General features: G+C 37.5%; 1 protein-coding gene across 4 annotated transcripts in view; it reads left to right on the top strand.

Annotated features, from left to right (window-relative positions):
• chchd6a (coiled-coil-helix-coiled-coil-helix domain containing 6a) overlaps positions 1-20,725 on the top strand; it is a 52,242-nt gene that overhangs the window by 6,721 nt on the left and 24,796 nt on the right. For 3 of the 4 annotated variants that reach the window (XR_003297320.1, XM_026333487.1, XM_026333488.1), the window contains exons 5-7: positions 10,851-10,874; positions 11,861-11,944; positions 19,824-19,894. Coding sequence is in view for 3 of the 4 variants with exons in the window: in XM_026333487.1 (XP_026189272.1) it covers positions 10,851-10,874; positions 11,861-11,944; positions 19,824-19,894 (179 nt within the window). In the remaining variant the exon portion in view is untranslated. The remainder of the gene's footprint in view (positions 1-10,850; positions 10,875-11,860; positions 11,945-19,823; positions 19,895-20,725) is intronic. The other variant, XM_026333489.1, reaches the window with a different exon arrangement.

Here is a 20,725-nt window from a genome sequence, read left to right as displayed (position 1 = left end):
TTCATTATTACTGTAAGACAAATGGTTATAAAGATCGCAAACATCCTGCAAAACTCAGAATAAATGTGGGGACAAGGGGTGATGATGTGAGACAGACTGACAGTGGCTGACCTGCATAGCACAAGATGGAGGACAGGATGTGAGGAATACCATATAAATGTGTGGCCAATAACCATACCATAAAGTGATGGGCAGACAGAAACAAGGTGCAGAGTTTTGCCTTGGGTCTGGAAGAAAGGTGTGAGAAGAGGGAAAAGGGTATGCTGGAGTGGAGGTGACTAAGTGCTTCCTGTCTTCCTGTGCGTCAGTGCAGCATTGAGTCACAAGTCAGAGAGCCAGACAGCGATGTGTGGCATCAGCTATTTAGTTGCTTCTTCCTCTTCTTTGCCTTTCACACTCTCATTCAATTCCTCCTGTCTTTTGTCCTCTTCCCGCTGAACTGCCTGATCCCACCATTCCTCTGGCCCTTTCTTCGTCTTTCAGCCAAGGGCTTCACCCACCACTGTGCTGCGCTCTGTGAATAGTCTTTGTTAATAGCAAATCTTCTGCAGATTAATTTCAGAATGAGAAAGAGAAAACGGGAGAATGGAAGGAAAGAAAGGAAGCAAGTCGAACTAAAGAGCTAAAATGGATTTTCTCTTTTTATGTTGTATTAATGGTGCCCGTTGAAAGCAAAAAAGGTTATGTCTCATTAGCATATGGTAAATTTCTTTCTCTCTCTGTGTTCCCATAAAAAAAAACTTGGAAGCCTATTTTATTAGTTGTCCTTTAACTTCCTGTGATGGAATTTCAGCTAATACAAAATACCATCCATGCTTCCCTCATTCTTTGAACATGACCATGAATCAGCTGCATCATAATAATGTGACAGAGAAAAATGTAAGCTGGCCAAGGTTTTTCTTTTTTTTTTGATGATAGCAAGGTTAAAATGTCCCTGATAGCTTAGGTTTTTGTTGAGTAATTAAACACTTGACTTGAGTATCACTCACCTGCACTTAATCCAGCCAATGTTAAGTAAAAATCTTTACTTCCACAGTAAGAATTAAAGGGGTACAGATTTTTACACACCAAGTTAAGATCAGTCGTCATGAGAGGTAGCCTTCAACCTGTGAAAACTGTTATAGAAAGTCTTGTGGCACACTGGCACATTTTAATAGAAAGCCTGCAGTCACCTACAAGTCAGAGAAACAGCGCTAGCCGCTAAAGATCAGGATATTTTAGTGACACAATTAGTGTTGACAATGTTAACCAGTTCCTCCAAGTAACACTAGATGGCATCAAAATTATATTTTATATTTCACAGATTTTACATGAAGGTGAAAGTAGTTTTCTCCTTTTCTCTTGCTCTGTCTCTTTATTTCTTTCTTATTCTGTTTGCCACTCTGGCCCTGTCTCCATTGTGCGCAGTTTAAAGTAAATTATGTTAGTGTGCAATTCTCTTGCTGAAACGCCAGTTGCAAATGGTTTTCCATGGGTTGCATGTGTTAAACTAATCTGCCTATTCTGTCTTTCTTCAATAACCTTTCCATTTCTGCCATTATTTTTATTGCTCTAAAATTAGCTGTAGAGTGTCATCGTTACAGGGAACATTCATTGTAATGGTCAAATTACTTCAGTCTTCAAAAAAGTTTTTCTTGCTTAGAGTTGGTGGTGTTCTGTCTTGCCTTATCCGCAGTTTGTTTAAACAACTGACTTAGTGAGTTTTCCACTACTGTCACTATTTGCACTATTTGTCCATTTCTGTATGCCTGGATTTCTTTGGTGGCTTAACTGCACTCTTACTGTGAATCATGTTGTTTGATATTTCAAGCAACAGTGTTTTATTTTCATTTAGCTGTAGAGGCTATCTCTGCTGAAAAGCTGTCCCCCAGAAGGCTGCTAAAAATTAAATAAATCAGACTTTATCGTTCTGCTGTATTGCTCAGCCCACTCTTAAAGTTATTACTTAAGATCGCACTTCCAGCACAGACGCCCGTACGTGGTACATATGCAGTAAGAGTGCACTCAAATGAAGGTAGTCCTTCAGTGCCCTTTAGCTTCAGAAACACAATTATCCCCACTCTCGTAATCAACCTTTATAGTTTATGAACAGGTCTCCAGGTTTGTGCTAAATCCCACAGAGCCTTTACAGGTGTTTTTGAGGTAGCGCCACATATAGTACATGGAATATTTATTTTTAGAAATAATGTTGATGGACAAGATTTTCTATCTGGAAATTCTTAGTATAATAAATAGAAGATGGTTTTGCTGTGAAATTTAGCACCACTGCTCATTGTCTTTAAAATATACTTAGCTCAATATTATATTTCATAAAATTCTTTAAAATTCATTGGAGGTGCTCTTTCCTTCAGGTGAGGTGGATTGTCTCCACTGTAAAATGCATTGAGAAACCCTAGTGGGAAAATTGTTCACACCCACTAACCAAAGCAAGCAGACAATGTTTCCCTGGCAAGCAGACAATCTATTGTCCCTTATTGATATGAAATATACAGTATGTTCCAGTGTTTTTCAATATATACTTTGATGCACAGTGATCCATGTACATTGTGTGAATTCATAAGACTTGACTATTGACAAAGAAACTGTAAAGATTTGGGATATTGCATTGCATTGTGTTCTGTTTAACAATGAGTTTCTATGGCTGAGAAATACAATTTTGGTGTCAAGGAGGTTTATGGATGAAGGTACCAAAAACTTGAATGTTCAGGTGCTCCAGCCTTGTCTTCATTTAAAAACATAACATATAAATGTTCCAAAAACCTTTAAAACCACTGAATATTAAGGTGAATTTTTTTTATGGCATTATATTGCAATTATGAATGGCAGCTCAGTGCTTTCATGTCACTAATTTTAAACTTTACATAAAATACAATGTATATTGCTCTGCCTTTTTTATGTGGTGAAATTTAGAGTGAGTTTTCACCATCCTAAGGCTTGTGCTTGGAAACCACTGCTATAACTTAAGGTCTGTGAGTTTAAGCATTTGCACTGATTTATCCCACTAGTGACTCGTGTAGGACTTTAATGATGTATGTTTAATAAAAGGTACATTAATAATTGAATTACATGGGGGGGGGGGGGGGGTGACCAACTACATATCTTTACACTATCACAGTCTGTGCTTGTTTTTGTCTACATATCTTTTGATGAGAGTGAACACTTTATATCAGAAACAGTAGTGCAGAATACACATCATGTCTTAGTAATTCTCCCCAGTGCCACCACTACTTCCCAGCAAAAATTATAGGTCTAAGTGTTCTATTAAATTCGTAGTGTTTACTTCCAAAATGCTTCAGCAGTGCCACTCTAAAGCAAAATAGCACTAAGTTCCCTCTTTCTTTGTCTCTGTTTGTCAAGCAGCACTGCTGGAATGAGCCAGATGTTGTCTCTTATTGGAGAAACCTGCCTCTCTTGTTTATACCTAAATCCTTGTAATCAGCTGGAGATTCTCTGCTGATGGAGCGACAGTGTTGTCTCTGTCTTTCATACTCAGGAAACTCATTCAGGCTTTTGCTATAGGTGTGAGAGAAACAGCTGTGTTCATGCACACAAACACACATGAGAGTAATGCAGATGGAGGCAGATGGGGACATGCTTCATTATAGCAGCACATACAAGCTGTTGAGTTGCCTGATGTTTTGTCATGTACTCCACTGACTGCTTTTTTTTAGTCAGACATATGGTAATATACTGCTATTATGCCATTTACAGTAGATGATTGAAAAACATTAAATTCGCCGACATGCTTTACCCTTTGTCTGGAATTTCAATGAATTTACAACATTCAAGCAATTTAATGATGGTTGCTGTATGAATACAAAACACATATGCTTTAGTTTTGTATGAACACATGTACTATACAAATTCATATGCAGTATGTTTACATAGACATGCATTGGGATATGTGAAATCTCACACAGTTAATCAGTGTTTGGGAAGAAAAGCAGGACAGTAAAGAGGAGAGAAGTAACGGTGAAGAGAAGGTGTAATGAAACGGAGGGGTGAACAGGAAAGAGCAGCAAAGAATGGAAGAGGAGTGAAAATGGGGGTGCTGAGGACCTACGGAATGGGCAGGAGTCGTATTGAAGGAAAGGGATGAGAGAATGAAGGAGTAGATGAAAAAGGGGCTGAGGTACAGATAAGCCTGTGGTTGTATCAGTAATTGTAATCTGTAGAAACTGACACGGTTCTGCATGTAAAGCTATTAGGTTGACAGCATGCTCAAAAGCCAGCTTTCCCCCTCCGGTATTGTCAGATAGTTGGGTAGGACAAGCCGAGTGAACAGGCAGGTAGATGCAAAGCCCAGTAAATCTTGGTACTCTTTTAAAAACCACAGCCAGACTGAGAAAAGAACAGACATCAGCCTTTTATCTAAATTCATTAGTGACAGTGTTACTGCAAAATTGGCTGGTCTTGGCACACTCAGTGTAAAGTGCTCTGTAATTCACAAAAACTCATATTTCCACAGATGATTCTGAAGAATGCGCTGAAGCAGTTAAGGGGTAGTACAGTGCCATGCTAAATATAGTTTTTGAACTATAAAACTGTAATGCAGCCTGCAAAGATGAGAGGTGTCACAATGTTCCCCACTGTATTGGATATACAATATCATTACTACAAAATCAATATTCTCAGCACTTTTTGGCTGAACTGGAAGTGGTTAACTCTTACAGTCAGTCATTGATTGGTATTACCAATTTAAAGGCAAAATGTTTTAACTTAACAATATGATATATTTATATGCTGTGTAAAATACTAAGTAAATTTGCTGAAATTAACAAGCACACATACTGATTTGGGCATGCAGGCATACTGGCCAAATTTGAAGATGAGATGTGCTGTATTTTGGGATTCATGGTCTCAGGTCATTGCACTAATAAAACAGAAACGTTAACACAAACCAAAGGAAATTGGTTTGATCACACCAAGAATTGAGATCTGATATTTATTGCTAAACCAGCTAATGATTTATTAAATATAGCAAAACACAAAAGCAATTACAGCTCATACATTTCATTTTGTGCATGCTTTTAGTAGGTTTTCCTTTTAGTAGTACATATGCAGTTACACTTTAAATGCTGTTTGTTTCTAGTTAGACCACATGTCATATGTATGTAGACTGTATATAGAAACTTAATTTATTGGAACAACAACAAATGCAAACATTAAAGAGGTAGGAGGAGGAAATGTGGCGAAACAGGGAAGTGGAGGTGGAGAAGGGCCAGTAGTTCATATTGTCCAAATGCCTTCTGCTGTGTCGCTGCCTAGCTGTAATTATCAGTCAGATTATTATTAAGTGCTAATTTATTGCCTCGCTGGGAGCTATGTGTTAAATAAGCACAGTGGTGTAAATAAAGAGAGGGAGAAAGAAGCAATGGGAGAACAGACTGCTGCTCGTATCAGATGGCAACACAGTACACACACTACCCATGGGGGAAGAGTTAGATAGGTGAGTGTATATTTATACATGTCTGTCCCAGTCACACTTGTGAACCCAAACACTAGCGTTCCATGCCCATTTGGTGTGTTGATGAGCTATTGGACTGTTAGCATTGGTTGTGCATCCCTCGGATGCTCTCTTCATGTGTTCCCACTTTACTGGATCAGGGACTTGGCCCCTCCATAGATGATATCACTGTGGCGTCTACCCGGCAGACAGACTGACTAACAGCTCAGCCAGCCACCATCTGTTGTATCCACAGCGCAGCCTCAAAACCTATCATATGATGTTGCTGTGGTGGAACAGAGCTGTATCACTGGAAAAATTAGTAGGGTTTTTAATGTGTGATGTAATGTGTTTTTTTTCCCTTAACTTACAAATTGATGCTACTTTTTAAAGACTAGATTAGATTAAGAGAGCTTGAGATCATGCCACCACTCCTCCTGAATTACTACAAAGCAAAAACAGCCTGTGGCCAAAAAAAATTTTATAAGATAAATTTGTAAAAACAGTTAGCAGGACATAAACAAAGTGGATTTTAATCCTTGAAGATTTTATATTTGTAAAACTCTTTCCCAGTTTTCCTCCTGCAAATTATTTTTATGTCCCAAAAACCTCAGAAACTAAACTCCTTTTTCTGCTCCTTGGTGAGTAAGTCTCATTTAACTAAAGAGGCACATTCTTGAACTTTGATATCAAGATCTTAATATATCCATAGTAAGACTCTGACTTGTCATCCTGTATCATCAATGCTACATGGACAAATCAGGGTAAATCAAAACAGACTTTGTTCATCTGGCTTGACAGCAGGTTATTCTACAATTTATTATACCCACAGACTCTGCCTTCTCATGTGGTCTGACCAGCAAACAGCTCATAAAACCTTATTAGATACACATTTTCTTTGTTATTAATTATGACAGGCCTCTTGAAACAGATGAAGCAGATTAGGTTTCCTATCAGAACATGAGGAGGGATGTATAGCATATCTTTTCCTGTGGTGGAGTTATCTTCCCATCGCTGATGAACCCCTGCAGAGTTGTCTTGGAAGTGGATCAACACAAACATCTCAATGTGGAGGTTTGGTCCATGCCAAGGTTATGCACAAATGGCAGTGTGATATTAGACAGCTGCAGCCAATTGGCAGAAATTAACCAAAGACTGGCCAAACCAGCACAGAGTCTGACATAGTTTTAATATGTCTTAATTCAGAGCAAACCATCAGGATGTTAAAAGGATGTTACTGTGGTCATAAGTTATGTGTTGATGACCTTATCTTTCACCCATGGGCAGGGACAGTTTTGTGTTTAAACCACACATGTGTACAGAACTTGACTGATCAATTTTTTTTGCAGGAAATAGTGCAAATACACAGTATGTAGCAGTAAGTAGTACTGCTGCTCTATAGGTGATTGAGGTAGACTATGTTAATATTGTTGCAAGACATGTTTTATTTATTTCACTCATGTGTCACTGCTCCTCTCTTTCTTCTACCTGCACTATTTTTTTTAAACAACTGTTATAAGAAAACACTTAAGCCGCTGAACTTCACAAGCCCAAACTGAGCCTGGTTCTGCTGGAGGTTTCTTCCTTTAAAGGGAGTTTTTCCTCTTCCTTTTTTGTAACCTGCCTTGATATGAGTGTACTGTGATTTGGCGCTATACAAATGAAACTGAATTGAATTGAATTTCATAAACAAAGAAGTGACAGTATTTCAGTCATTTTACTTCACTCTGCTTTTGTGCATCTGCAGGTCATCAACAACATATCCAAGTTTCTAACAGGTTCTAGCAGAAGATTGTCTGTTGTCTCTTTGGTAGGTCAGCCTCATGGCAATGCTACTGGAGGTTTTAGATTGTCACGTTGTCACACATTTCTGAATAGTAGCTCCATTTAACTAGCAAATTGCACTGCAAACAATGAGAACTGTCAAAACCTCTGCTAGATTTAAATTTTGCTGAAAGGTGTTTCCTCAACAATATCTTAGTTTTGCTTGCTCATTCATTCTTGCTGTATTTTGTTTTGTCTCTGTGTTATTTTTGGTTTTCTATTTGTTAACTGATCAACCTGTCTTTATTTTTCTTACTGTTTTCATCTTATTTTCCCTCACTTGATCTTGCTTGTGTTTTTTTTTTTTTTTTTTTTTTTTTTGTCTAACGCATTTACACATTTGCATCCTACATTTGCTTCTAAATAGATCCCTCACACCTCTAGCTGTGCAGTGAACTGATTCATATGCAGAAGATCCCTGAAGCAGGAAGAATATATGATGATACATTTGTAAATGTATCTCCTATTTAACTCATGGCTAACAGCTGCTGTATTTAATAATGCACCTTCTTAATAATGAAATTATTTTTCTTCATGTTTTTACATTCCCATTATCCCTTGAATTACCTCTTTTCTTACCTTTTTTCTTCCAAACTAGTTGGGGTCCTTTGACTCATTTCCTGTGTGACAAACAGAGTTTAAGCAGCTCAGGCAGGTAGGGAAATATATGGGTGTGAGATCTGAATAAGTTAGTATTCTGATTAGTTTGACTATTTTGATCTTAATAATGCTTTAAAAGCTAGAATTATTTATTTTCTTCACTCATCTTCACTCAAGTGCTCAGTAACATTAAATACCTCTCGGAGTGACCAAAGTGCCATTTTTTATTTTTTTATTTTTTTTAATTTACATCTCATATATATATATATATATATATATATATATATCTATCTATCTATCTATCTATCTAATTTAACACTACTTTTTGAGCATCTTAGCAAATTGAATTTCCTTTGTATGCAGGTATATTTGACCAATAAGCAGTTGGTGATTCTGACACCATACAGGGTTTAGAAACATACATTACAAATTGAACAAATGTGCAGCTCTGACAGAGTTTAGGGGTTGACTTGGTAAAGGGATAATCCTGAAATGACTTGGGTGTGTTTTGTAGACTTGCTCATCAGTCTTGAAGCTTAAGGTTGTAAACGGTTTCTCTATCACTTTTAAAGCTAGTGCTGCTGGTGTATCATTAATACATGGACAGGACGGTCACTTCAGTGTTGAATCGACTTTTTTCTTTCTTAATTTTTTGTTTAAGGACTCTGCTCTTGACTGCAGGGTCAGGTGGGGTACTGAACGTGTTTCACACAACCAAAGCCTGTTGGATTCTGATGATAGCCATACTTTGATCTTCTGTCTTAAGAAAGACAGGGTTACTGATCTGTTAATTTTTTCCCAGTAAGGTACTAGAAATGTGAGAGTGCGTGTATTACACAGGCCATGACACTGTTCTAGATGGTGTTGCACTCTGCTGTGGCAAAACCTAAGCCAAATGCAGCTTTATTAGTAGCCTGAACCTATGTTTGTTTTTCCTCGCTGTGTATGTGTACGTGTGTCTGTAGTGTGTGTACAAAGTCATGCCTGGCTGGCTGTTATCTACTATAGACTCGCAGGTCCCTGGAGGGACACCAGAGGAGTCATCTGATTTCATTTTTCTCTGACTGCAAATTAAAACAGGACCAACACAGAGAGGCACAGATAGGAAGGAGAGCTGTGTTTTTAATTAAACCCATTCTGTTTCTGCTTAATCCCTACCAAACTGATACTTGTCTAACATATAAAATTAACACACACTATTTTCAGTCACTCTCTTCACCTGCATTAACATGCACCAGCTGCCGTCAGCAGAAGTCCCACTCTCATCAGAGCCCCGTAGCTTTTTGTCTGTTCTTGGTGAAGGTCTGTTCATGAAACACAGATGATCAGCTCTTATTTAATTTGGTGTTCAGCAGCCCTGATAATTGTGATGAATCTTCCGCCACCTGTATATGTGCATGTGTGCATGCAGACTCTTCTCCTCAGTTCCTTTTTTTTTTTTTTTTTTTTTTTTTTTTTAAACTGATGCTGCTTCTCTCTGCCATAGTGCAGTGATGCAGCCCTGGGACTATATTGCTTTAAAAATGTTGATTGCCATCAATTTGCTGGGCTCACCAGGTGTGTGACATATAGTACATTAGGGTAGTTCAGATAGTGCCTGTCAATCTCAATGATATTTTGAGTAATATTATTTAAACTACATGTTGATTTGTCTTTTGGCAGCAGAATAAGCTCTACCAACTACATCTGTAGTAATTTAAATTAAACTTGCCTAATTTTTGTACTTTAATGCCATAAGTTTTGGCAGAGAACACATTTCTGCTAAAATGGTGCTCCTTGGCATAAAAACATGAAGACTGTCCAAGCACTGCTGTGCTTTAATAATATATTCCAAAGTAGCTGTTTTTGCGCATATTAAATAAAACCCAGGTGTTTTGCTTGTGGAGTGGGAGGAAGGTTCCTCAATTTTGTGTTATTTGACATTTGTGACTGAAAAACTGAAATATTTAAAAGTCCAGTAAAAAATTATACTTTTATTTGTACTTGGATATGTGAACTTAATTGTGCAGTATGATGCATGTGCAGTGTTTTATGGTAGATGACTGCTTTTCCATTTTCTGAAGATTGAAAGTTTTCTCTCCGCTTACCTCAAATTTCAGTATGAGATGCTTACTTCAGAGTAGGATTTTGTTACATCAGCAGTGAAAAGTGGACTCTGAAAGTACTAGATGGAATTTTACAAATTTCTGACTTTTTGTAGAGTTGACTTTACAAAAGTTTTTGTAACTTTTTTTTTCTTAATTCATATCTAAAGATGGTCTTTAACCTTTTATACAATACTACGCAACTAAGATGCAATATGCTATATCATACTGTCTGAAACTATCACATACATGTTCTTTATTAGCAGGTTTTACCACTTAAGTAGAGCTATATGATGCTAATAATGCTGAGCAGAATATCCAAACCAAAGGCACCATGTTTATTTTTGCACCATCTGTCTTCAGATGAAAACATTCGAGGCATATTGTACATCACTACATCTTCAAGATGCTGTATGGCATAATTGATATCTTTGGAAACTTTGGGACCTCCACTTCAATGAAAATGCAAGTTTTAACAACTTCACTGCAAAACTTGCATGTGTGATATGGATGTGGGTGAATAGTTAATTCACTTCATTTATTTGAATTTAAATAACTGTAATTTTCTTATGTATGGATTACTCCATAACTTGAATATAGAAAACTGACTGTTACAACACCTTGATAGATTTAAGACTTAAGATCAGGTCCTGCAATCTGTCTCAATTCAGCTGTGCAAATCCAGCATTAATTGTGAAATGTAAAATTTTTAGCTAGTGATGAAGACAATAGCTGTGTTATTAATTTTGTCTAATCTCTGTTTACTTTTATGTCTAACTGCTGTTAAATGGATGATACTTTAAAATTAACAATCTGTATCTCTTCATCATCATTCTTTCCTAACCCTGCTGTTTCTCCCACCTTTGCTCTTTGTTTTTATTTGACAACCTCTCTAGTCTGCAGATGAGGCAGAAGTGATGGTAAGCTTTATCACAACCAGTGACAAATTCTTGCTCTTCCTCCCATTTCATCTATTCAGCTGAGCTCTAATCTGTGAAATATTTTATTCCCCCATTGTTCTCTTGCTATTATTGTTGATTAGAATTTTTCTTAATGATTCCTTTTAAATCAAAATCATGGGCTATTGGAAAAATAATTTTATTTCTATCTGAAGAAAAAAAAAATCTTCTTTGATTTGATTGAATAGCAAGCAAATTGAATCCCTTCGTTCCTGTTGTGTCTTCTGGTTCCCTTCTCCTTTCAGCCCATCCATCCATATTTTCATCTCTTCTTCCCTCTTCGTTACCCATTTCATTTATTGCCCATTTCACTTATGCGAAACATACTTCTTTCCCTTGTTCTCTGTCACTGTCTTAGATGTTTATTCTGTACATGTAAAATACAAAAAATGTTGTAAATCATTAAGTAAGAAGAGCTTGAACTATACTGCAGCTTTTTTTAAAAATGTAAATTAAACTGTCCACAGTATTTTACCCACTAACAAAAAAATTTGCATGGATTAACTATGTATTTGCAAGCAGATCCAGTGATTACCACGGTTACATGTATGTATTTGATTTTGCTGCAGACTTTTGCTAAATTCTGGTATGACCTACACTTTTTTTTTCTATATTGCAGCATTTTTCAAGTGGTGTAGAGCTACGGTTTTTGTTTTCAAGAAGTTGTTAATTTTCTATCACTGTAATGCACATCTACAGTAATCGATTAGTTATAGTTGTTATTTAAATGAATTCTTACTCAATTTGGTAAAGCATTTTTCTTGGTCTTTTATTCTTTCTGCACCTTCTAGTGTTCTTATAATGTACGTATATAATATATTAAAAAAAATAAAGGAAGGTTGCCACTCTAAGTTGTACCAGTCTGTACTCGGTAGTGAAAAGTTTCACATTACACACTGTACAAATTTAACTTCGTTCTTTGTGTGTATGTGTTTGTCCTCTCACAGACTCAGCAGCTACAGAAAAAAGAATCACAGCTGAAAGCATTAGATGCCTTCTATAAGGAACAGCTGGCACAACTGGAAAAGCGGGTATGATATTTATTTATTTATACACACACACCCACACACACACACACACACACACCCTCACACACACACACACACACACACACACACTTGGAAAGTCTTCATTAGAGGTTTTCAAACACTCCCAAATTCTATAGATGCATACACTCAGACAACATTTATACAAACTTGGGTTTGAAACACACATGCTCTATACATAAAAACACCCCTAGACACACACTTATGTACAATTAGCCAAATGCAGACCCACACAAGCAAATGTTTTGCAATTTGTGCATATTGACTTAGCTACAGCACTATGAAAAGTGAAATGATACACTGTAAATGGTCTGAGTTGTAACTCATTTTTCTACAGTTTAAGTTTGGACTAAAACACCTGTGGAAATACACTGTTCTCATTCTCAAAAGTGCTGTTGTATGACGGTAACAGTCACATTAATATGCTCTTCATATACGAGGGTTCCTTCTCCTTTTCTGTTGTCTTTTTCTACCTCTATGCTGAAACCTTTTCACACGAGAAGCCTCTTGGTAATTGTACCATTATATTAAAGCAATACTGCCCTTGAGGAGCTTTTTTACTATGTTTGTGTACAGTGCTATTGCAGTAGGTACAGTGAATAACATTAATGGATGTTACTATGGTATATGGTTTAATGTCTAAATAAATTGAAATTAGCTCCTACAAAATAAGATAAGTACTGTAAACAGTCTGAAAATGTGATTCAAAAAGGAGCACAGTCTGTGCATCTTGAGAGAGCCCTTACAAGTCCTTTGATTCCCTTTCATCCGTCTGTCTGACATTTAGCAGGCAGAGAAGGTGTGGAAGCTGTTAGTCTTGAGTTAAATCTCAGCCTCACCAGGTGTCACACAAGAAGGACCTTTACACTTCCTCTCTGGGGGAAGCATTCTTCTAGTTCACAGATAGAAAAGACCTTTACAGGACATTATGTGTTAGGTATTATTTTCTGTTTACCATGGATAATTCAAGCCTGTCCTGTAATGGGAGTGGTGGGAGCAGATGGAGTTACGTAGAGCAACATTGGAGTACAGTCACAATTAGTTTGTCCCCATGGTCAATCTGCTTGTAGATGTGAGTAGACTTCAAGCTCAGTCACCAGTTCAACCTTTTATTTCTTCATTTTGCTATTACATTGATTTTTTAAATTTATGTTGTAATATTAAAAGAAGAAAATATCAAAGTCTGGAATACGTAGGTATGTCCAATCCTGTCCTGCCAGTCTCTCTCGAGGGCAAGAAAGGTTCTTTCTTTCTTTCTGGATAATATTATCATACCCTGAAATGTAGTTTAATTACCCTGCAGTCATCCTAAATAAACATCTTTACCTATCTGAATACTCTCTGCACACATACAGGCAGGTCTTGGTGTCAGATGCCTGGCTATTTATGTTAGTATCATTAGTAACAGGTTGGGTTTGCAGAGGGGGTAGAAGACAGGCAGGCTGTCATATGGGTAGCACAAGCTGTGTTTGCTGTTTATCTTAGGGTGTTTGTAGACAGACCTCCTTGTGTGTGAGTGTGAAAGAGAGAGAGAGAGACAGACAGACAATCAGACACATTTTTCATGCATGTTCTATATTGAAAAGCGTGAATTTAGGTTTGCCTGCAATGCTAAGTATGTTCTCAGACTGCACCAAAAGGCACATAATACTGCTCAGCTGAACTTTTTAACATGACTGTCAACATGGCTCTGTGTGAGAACTGTAAACTAGCATACTCACAGTTGAAGAATGATATCCTCCACCTGGAGACAGAAATCCAGGAAACAAAGAAACTGGTCAGTCACCTCCGCTCACAGAATATGTAGTTTTTCCAGTGGCCCGATCATTCCTAATGTTACAAGCCTTGAACTCCTTAATGGCTCTGCTGCCACCATTCCATGGTTAGTGTTGATCACGTTTGGCACCAACACTGTTGCAATCATATCATATTGTCCAGAAGCGGTGGAGAGTGGACAATATTCTGAGTGAGGGTATCTGCCTAAATCTTAGTTTGTCTATTTTCCTCATTCTTTAGTCAGTTGTCTTGCACTCTCTCTCTTCCTCTCTCTTACACACTGCCGTCATAGTAGAGTGTAGTTTAAAGCTGGTGGAAATAGAGCGTATAGAGGGAGATAATAATCCTTCTCCAAATCTGACAGGTTGCTTGACGTGCTGTCAGCAGGGGCCTCCAAGTAGTGCACCAGAAACATCTGCACATTATATACGCACACACGCACACACGCACACATACACACATACACACATTTACCTTTCTGGAATTGTGAGGACAGTTACTGGTGTAATGGGCAATGGTTTTCTAATATTTTAATAGTCCTCACATTGGAAAAAAACAAATATTTCGTGCAAATATGGTTTTGTCTTTTAAAAACAGAGTCACTGTTTTTCCTTCTCTTTTACCAGCACCTGGAAATAACATGATAATGAGGACTATATCATTTTACTACAGCACCAAATACAGTACAAATCGCAGAAACAAGTAATGCAAACTTTGTCAGGTTAAATTGGCATATAACAGACATTTTAAGATGAGACATCCAGCAGAAAGCGAGGTTTGAGGTGGGCCATGATTTTCAAATAATTGTCGAATAGTTCCTAGCAAATTACAAAAAGCATTTTAGTTTAAAATGTCCATCCCTAAGCATGGTGGTGGTTAGCACTGTTGCCTCACAGCAAGAAGGTCCTGGGTTCGTAACCTGTCAGGGGCCTTTCTGTGTGGAGAGTTGGGTTAGGCTCCAGCAGATCCCTGTGACCCTAGTTAGGAATAAGTAGGTATAGATAATTGATGGATGGATAGATGCCCATCCCTAATAACTACCAAACATTATCGTAACTCTTAGCTTTATTACTAAGACCAAATGCCAAACTCCAGTCCTAAACCTTAAACCTGCCACACACCTGTAGAAGACCTTTACAGACACTTCTATTACACAAACACACACAGACATAAAAATTTACCTCAGATAATGACAGAACTGTTCTGGCAGTACCTGAATTCGTAGCTAATCAGACCCACAGAACATAATTTCAACAGTGCATATATGCGCACACACACACACACACACACACACAGACACACAGACATGTGTATTAATATGTACACTCAGACATACTAACAACATACTGTATGTCGGTTTCCAACACGATGGAGTAAACATGGCCTTATGATCAGGACTTGATTTTTTTTTTTTTTTAAGCAATTTATTTAAAACTCCACTTTTTTGCTGTCTTGCACTTTCTTATGGAAATGCATACACTCTGGGCCCTGTGCAGACCGAGTCAAAGTTTAACGCTTTCATCCTGTGAAAAGCTATCTGCTCAATATGCTGTAGCGAGGGCTTCGAATGTGCTTATTAGTTTAGCTTGTTAGCAAAATTTCCACTGAGGCTGCACCCATCTGGAGATGAAGATATGAGTTTCATAATAAGTTGTCGTTACCAAATATTGCAGAGTTGTGGCTAACATTCCAGCAGTCTCATTATTTTTGCTTGTAGCAAATAAAAAAGTGCTTGTGTACATGCCTTACCAGTGGTAAACACACCATGAGATCCTAACAGCTACATATAAGTGTCCAGGTGAAGGTACTCTGACACAGAAATTACACACAACCTTTTAAGGCATCGGGGTTCTAACTTATGTCACTCAGGCTGTAGAAAGTATTTTACATGTCCTGTATGTTTTAAGCTAACAATTGATGTGAATGGGCTGCCAAACACTAGAAGAAAGTTATTTTAAAATTCTCATCTCATCTCATCAACCATTTGTGCAGTCAAAACTCTTTGATCAAGCGATTTTTAATATTCTTAAATACTGAAAGGAAATTAAATCAGTAGTATCAGGAATGCCGTTTTAGCCCTCAAGCCTCTGTGTGACTGGGCAGGCTTCTGTGGTTGATTAACAGTTGAGGGGTACCACGGGAATGCACACTGAATGTGGTAACTTTAGCCTAAGAAACTAAATGGTTTTTGTTACCTAATGTGGTTTGTAGTTTAAAATGAGTGGTTCTTTTGTTATGTTCCAGACTGTTGCATGATAAAATGATAAAAGTTACTTCATGTGACATTTTGGAAACTCTGCCTACCAGTTTCTTTCCGATCATTAACTGAAATAATGATTAAATAAAATGGATGCCACTCCCAAATCTATGAACTGGATAGCTGGATAGGAAGGTACAGTTGGCAAACTGTTAACTAAGCTGTTTGTAGAAAAGTTTTTAAGTTGTTTTAAGTTGTAACCTACTTGGATAGGATGCACAGAACCATTCCTGTCTACTTCAGTATTCTGCTCTTTTCACAGACAGGGGTCAATGTTGTGATTTTGAGAGAAATCAAATGCAATGACTTTTGAGTGGATGTTCAGTACTACATCTCAATAGCTAAAATAACATGCACTAGAGCAAAAACATTTATTTCCATTAGTTTCATTTAGTGACTTCTGTGACCCCTTAATGCCCACCGTATAAGAAAACAATGTACAGTACAGGAGAGTCATCTTAGGCATACTTTATCCATAGGTGAACAGTGTTTATGTACAGTCTAGTACTATATTTAAGCATAGGACATACATCACACATGCAGGCCCACACAAAGCCCTCAGTCAGTAGTGTGACATCATAGAAAATTCTTTTGTGTTGTTCATTGAAATCTATTGCCATTGATGGGTCAGACCCAAAGGTTAAAGGAAGTGGGAATGTGTGTGGGTTAAAGGACTGCTCCTTTTACAGTTGGATCAAAAGAAGTTGCTGTGTGTGTGTGTGTGTGTGTGTGTGTGTGTGTGTGCGTGCGTGCGTGCGTGCGTGTGTGTGTGCGTGTGTGTGTGCGTGTGTGTGCGTGTGTGTGTGCGTGCGCGTGTGCGTGTGCGTGTGTGTGTGTTTTTTCTTTTTTTTTTTTTTTTGTCCCCGTACCTGAAAGACCAATGTTTGTGATGTGTTATCCAGTGCATAGATGTTTGTGTCATGTAATGAACAAACACTCAATGTGGTAGAATAACCTTGTCAGTTATATCCCGATTTTATTTTTTCCAATTTAGCAAAGTTATATTGTCTTAATTGGCTTACTGTTTGGAAATATACAGTAAAAATAAATCTGCCTAATTACTTTCACACTTGAAATCGATTCCAACAGTCTCCAAGCACCAAATTTAAGAAATGTATCCCCACAGTTTCAGGGTAGTTGTAAACATGTGTAGACAGCTGGGGAGAATAACTGCAATCATAATCAGTAGGGAAGCAGAAATGTGCTTGGCTATTGATGGCTGAGGACTGTAAAGTACAGCTGTTGCCACCTTTTCACTACTAACAAGCTGTTGACACCACACAACAGCTGAGTTTTCCCTGGCTTTATGATATTCTTTCAATGTTTCACAAGTTTTGATGGCTATCTTTAAAAATAAGGAACAGCTTTCTCCTCCTTTTTATCCCTGATCCTGATCCAGAAATAATTTTTTTCTCTCAGAATATTGGCCATACTCCACTATTATTGCTACTTAAGTATTATGATGGAAAGCATGAGGAAATACACACAATAGCTTCAGGACAGCCACAATGTGGGTAACACATATTCTGGCTTGACATAGCAGGAAAGAGTTCTATAGTGAAGGGGAGATGAATATAATGAGATGGACAACAGATTTTAAATCAAAATCTATTTTATTTGCTTAGAAATAGTTGACGCAGTGTGTAGAGAAGTTTGTATAGAGATGAAGCTTTTTAATAAAAAAAAAAAAAAAAAATTATAGTAAAAGAGAAATGGAGAGAATATGTTGAGCAGAAGGATGTGGAGGATGGTGACAGTTCAGTGCCAGGGCAAGAAATTATGATATATAACAGATGACAGCTGCTCAATCAGAAACCCTGCAAACATGCCTTAATTCACTAGTGTATCCATGGCAACTGAAGATGCCATAGTTATTTTCTTATTTCTAAAAAGATCATTCATACAGTGAAAACTGACTGTGATTGCATGTTTTTTGGTCTTTTCAGTTTTACTTTAAATGTGATGATTCAAAGTGATTCTGAAAAAAATATGTAAATATAAATTTAAAAAGTAACATAGGCAACATGTATGCAGGTGTCTTATTATGACAGTAAAATGTTTCCTTACCTCCATAAAATTACAGGGTTACAATCTGTTCTGAGCAAGCAACATTTCCTCACATTGTCCACTGCCAGTCAAGCTGAAGTGAAGTGAAAACAACATAAAAGGCATTCATATCCAGATGTGTGATTCAGGTCATATCTGTGCTCATGTATGGAAACTTGAGTCTTGTGCAAATGCATTTATTTCACAGTGAATAAAAAGCATGTGTACACATATGGGATTTTGTGTAGCATACAGAATTTCTGGCTTTGTCTTAGATATCCAGTGTGTTAATTTGTTATTCAGTTCTTTCACCTCTTTTCTGTGTCTTAAAAGTCCAGGTAAGGTTTAATGTCAGTACTCTTTATAAATGTATATTTTTCATCAATGATGATAGAACTACTTGATTTACACTTACAGACTGTCGGACTTAAACCAGCTGCATGGTTCATTGCGGCGTGTACTACAACTCTTTATCGTTACTTAAGAAGCTAACGAGCCAAAATGTGGCATGACTGGACTGACACTGCAACTTGTCATTGCTTTCCCCCTGACAGGAACAGTATGAAATTTAAAAGTCCTCAAGCCGACATGAGTAGATTTGTGTTGCGTTGTCCTTCAGGTCACAAAACCATCTCCGCTTTCTTCTTTCATTTCTCTTGTCCCTTAAACATCTTGCCTTCTGCTGCTTTGCCTACTTTATTACGCTCTTAGCTCCCTTCTAGCTTTTTTTTTTCTTTTCCTCCCCTATCATCCTTCCCTCCCCAGCTGGTTCAGTTTGCTGGTTAAATATTTAAGGAGGGATGCAGGGTGCTGGAAGGCCTAAGCAGGATCAGCAGAGGAGAGACTGCAGTTGTTGCGGATTAGCTGCTTGTTTTATCATAATACCACTGTCTGCTTGCTTGGGGTTTGGTGCTCACCGGGTAAGCTGCAAAGTCAAAAATCATGATTTCTTAAAAAATGTATGTTTAATGCAACTTGTTATTGCTGTGCTTTAGTTTCCCTAAAGTAACTGAAATCAGATCCTTCACTGGGATAAAACTACAACTCCAAACCTTTTATTGCATATGCCGAGTTTGTGATAAGACAATATTATTGAAATGTGGCCTGGGCTCTCCTGTGTGTTTCCTGTTACTGTAAGAAATTGTGATTCTGTAACTTTAACTTACAAAACAATTTATAAACTTTTGTAGGCACAATATGGAAAATAAAATAAAAGGTAGAATGTGAAGCTGCTACAGATGAGAGAATGACAAAATGTGACAAAATGCAGTACAGGTAAGAAATTATTTGTAGATGGTTCTTGTGTTTAGGGATGCTCTGATCTTGTTAAAGACTTTAATATTGTCCATGTTTTTGATGGCAGAAATGTTGTATATACCATTTGTACTGCAGTTGGCTGTTTATTAGGTAATATAGTCTTAATACTTCTCAATAATAGTTTAATTAACATGTCACATCTCATTTCTTTAACCCATATAAAAAAGAAACCTAAATACGGCAGTTGATGTTGTAGTTAAACAGTACTGGGTCATTGTCATGTTGTTATACTGTTGTAGCTTGCTGTACAGCATGAATCTGCTGTTTGTAATCTGATTGTGATTTTTCTGTGAACATGTGAAACAGTAAAAAAAGAAAAGAAAAACAATCACCCAAATGGAGAAAAGCTTTGTTCATTTGGATGATAACCTGGTTGCTGACACAAAAGAAAAGACACACTAACACAAACTTTAGAGCAAACAGAAAACCTAAACTAATGCTAATTGTTTGTGTCTTTCATGTCTTAAGAATCTGGAAAGATACGCAGAGAGCAAGGAGCAATTCCACCAAGCTGCCTCAAACATGGAAGCAAATGTGAGGTGAGACAAACACACACACACACACACACACACGCATATTCACGCACTCAGACGTTCGCAAACTAATTTGCAGTTTGAAAAGTAAGGAGATATTATTCCCTGGAGCTTGACACACACCCACCAGCTCTCACTTGGGCATGGGCATGTAATAATAAGCGGCAATAGATAGTGATCTGCTCTTTTCCACATTTTTTTAACCACTTAAATGCATACATTCTCTAGAGCAAACCTGACTAATGTGATAAGTGTTTTAATTGGCTGCTTTAATTAAGCTGAATTTAACAATACCCCATTTCCCTATCCTCACTTCTCACTGTGGACTTGTAATGAGCCATAGTCATGGAAAAGGCAGCTAATTATTGCCACTGCAGCCTGTAAAACACCAAGCTCTAATTTACATTGGAGACCAGGCCTTGACTTGCTGTTAAATTTTGTCACACAACTAACAGGTCTTTTCAATGAGAATTTCCATAAGTTACTTACTGAAACTAACTAAAATTATATGTATTTAAGTGTTTGTATGAAAACAAGATAGTGCTTGTATATGTTCACCACAGCAACAAAACAGATGTGAGAACCACCTTTTCTCCCCTGTCATGTTCTATTGGCTAAGGTTGACCTCAGCCAGTCTATCACTTTGGCTGTATATGATGTCATTCATGCGTCTAGTGTAGGTTAAAACTTGGATAGTAACAGATGCATTATTGCTTAAGCTGTGTCTGCTTGTCAGCCTTATATTCTATCTTGCCCTCAGTATTTGTAGAACATGGTAAGATAGACTTTATGAATCCCCGAGGGGAAAACAAAACAAAGTGGTCAAGATAACCTGGG

Source organism: Mastacembelus armatus, chromosome 7, assembly GCF_900324485.2.
Source record: "Mastacembelus armatus chromosome 7, fMasArm1.2, whole genome shotgun sequence".
NCBI lineage: Eukaryota > Metazoa > Chordata > Actinopteri > Synbranchiformes > Mastacembelidae > Mastacembelus > Mastacembelus armatus.
The sequence above is the reverse complement of the archived record's forward strand: the minus strand, read 5'-3'. Positions and strand labels throughout refer to the sequence as shown.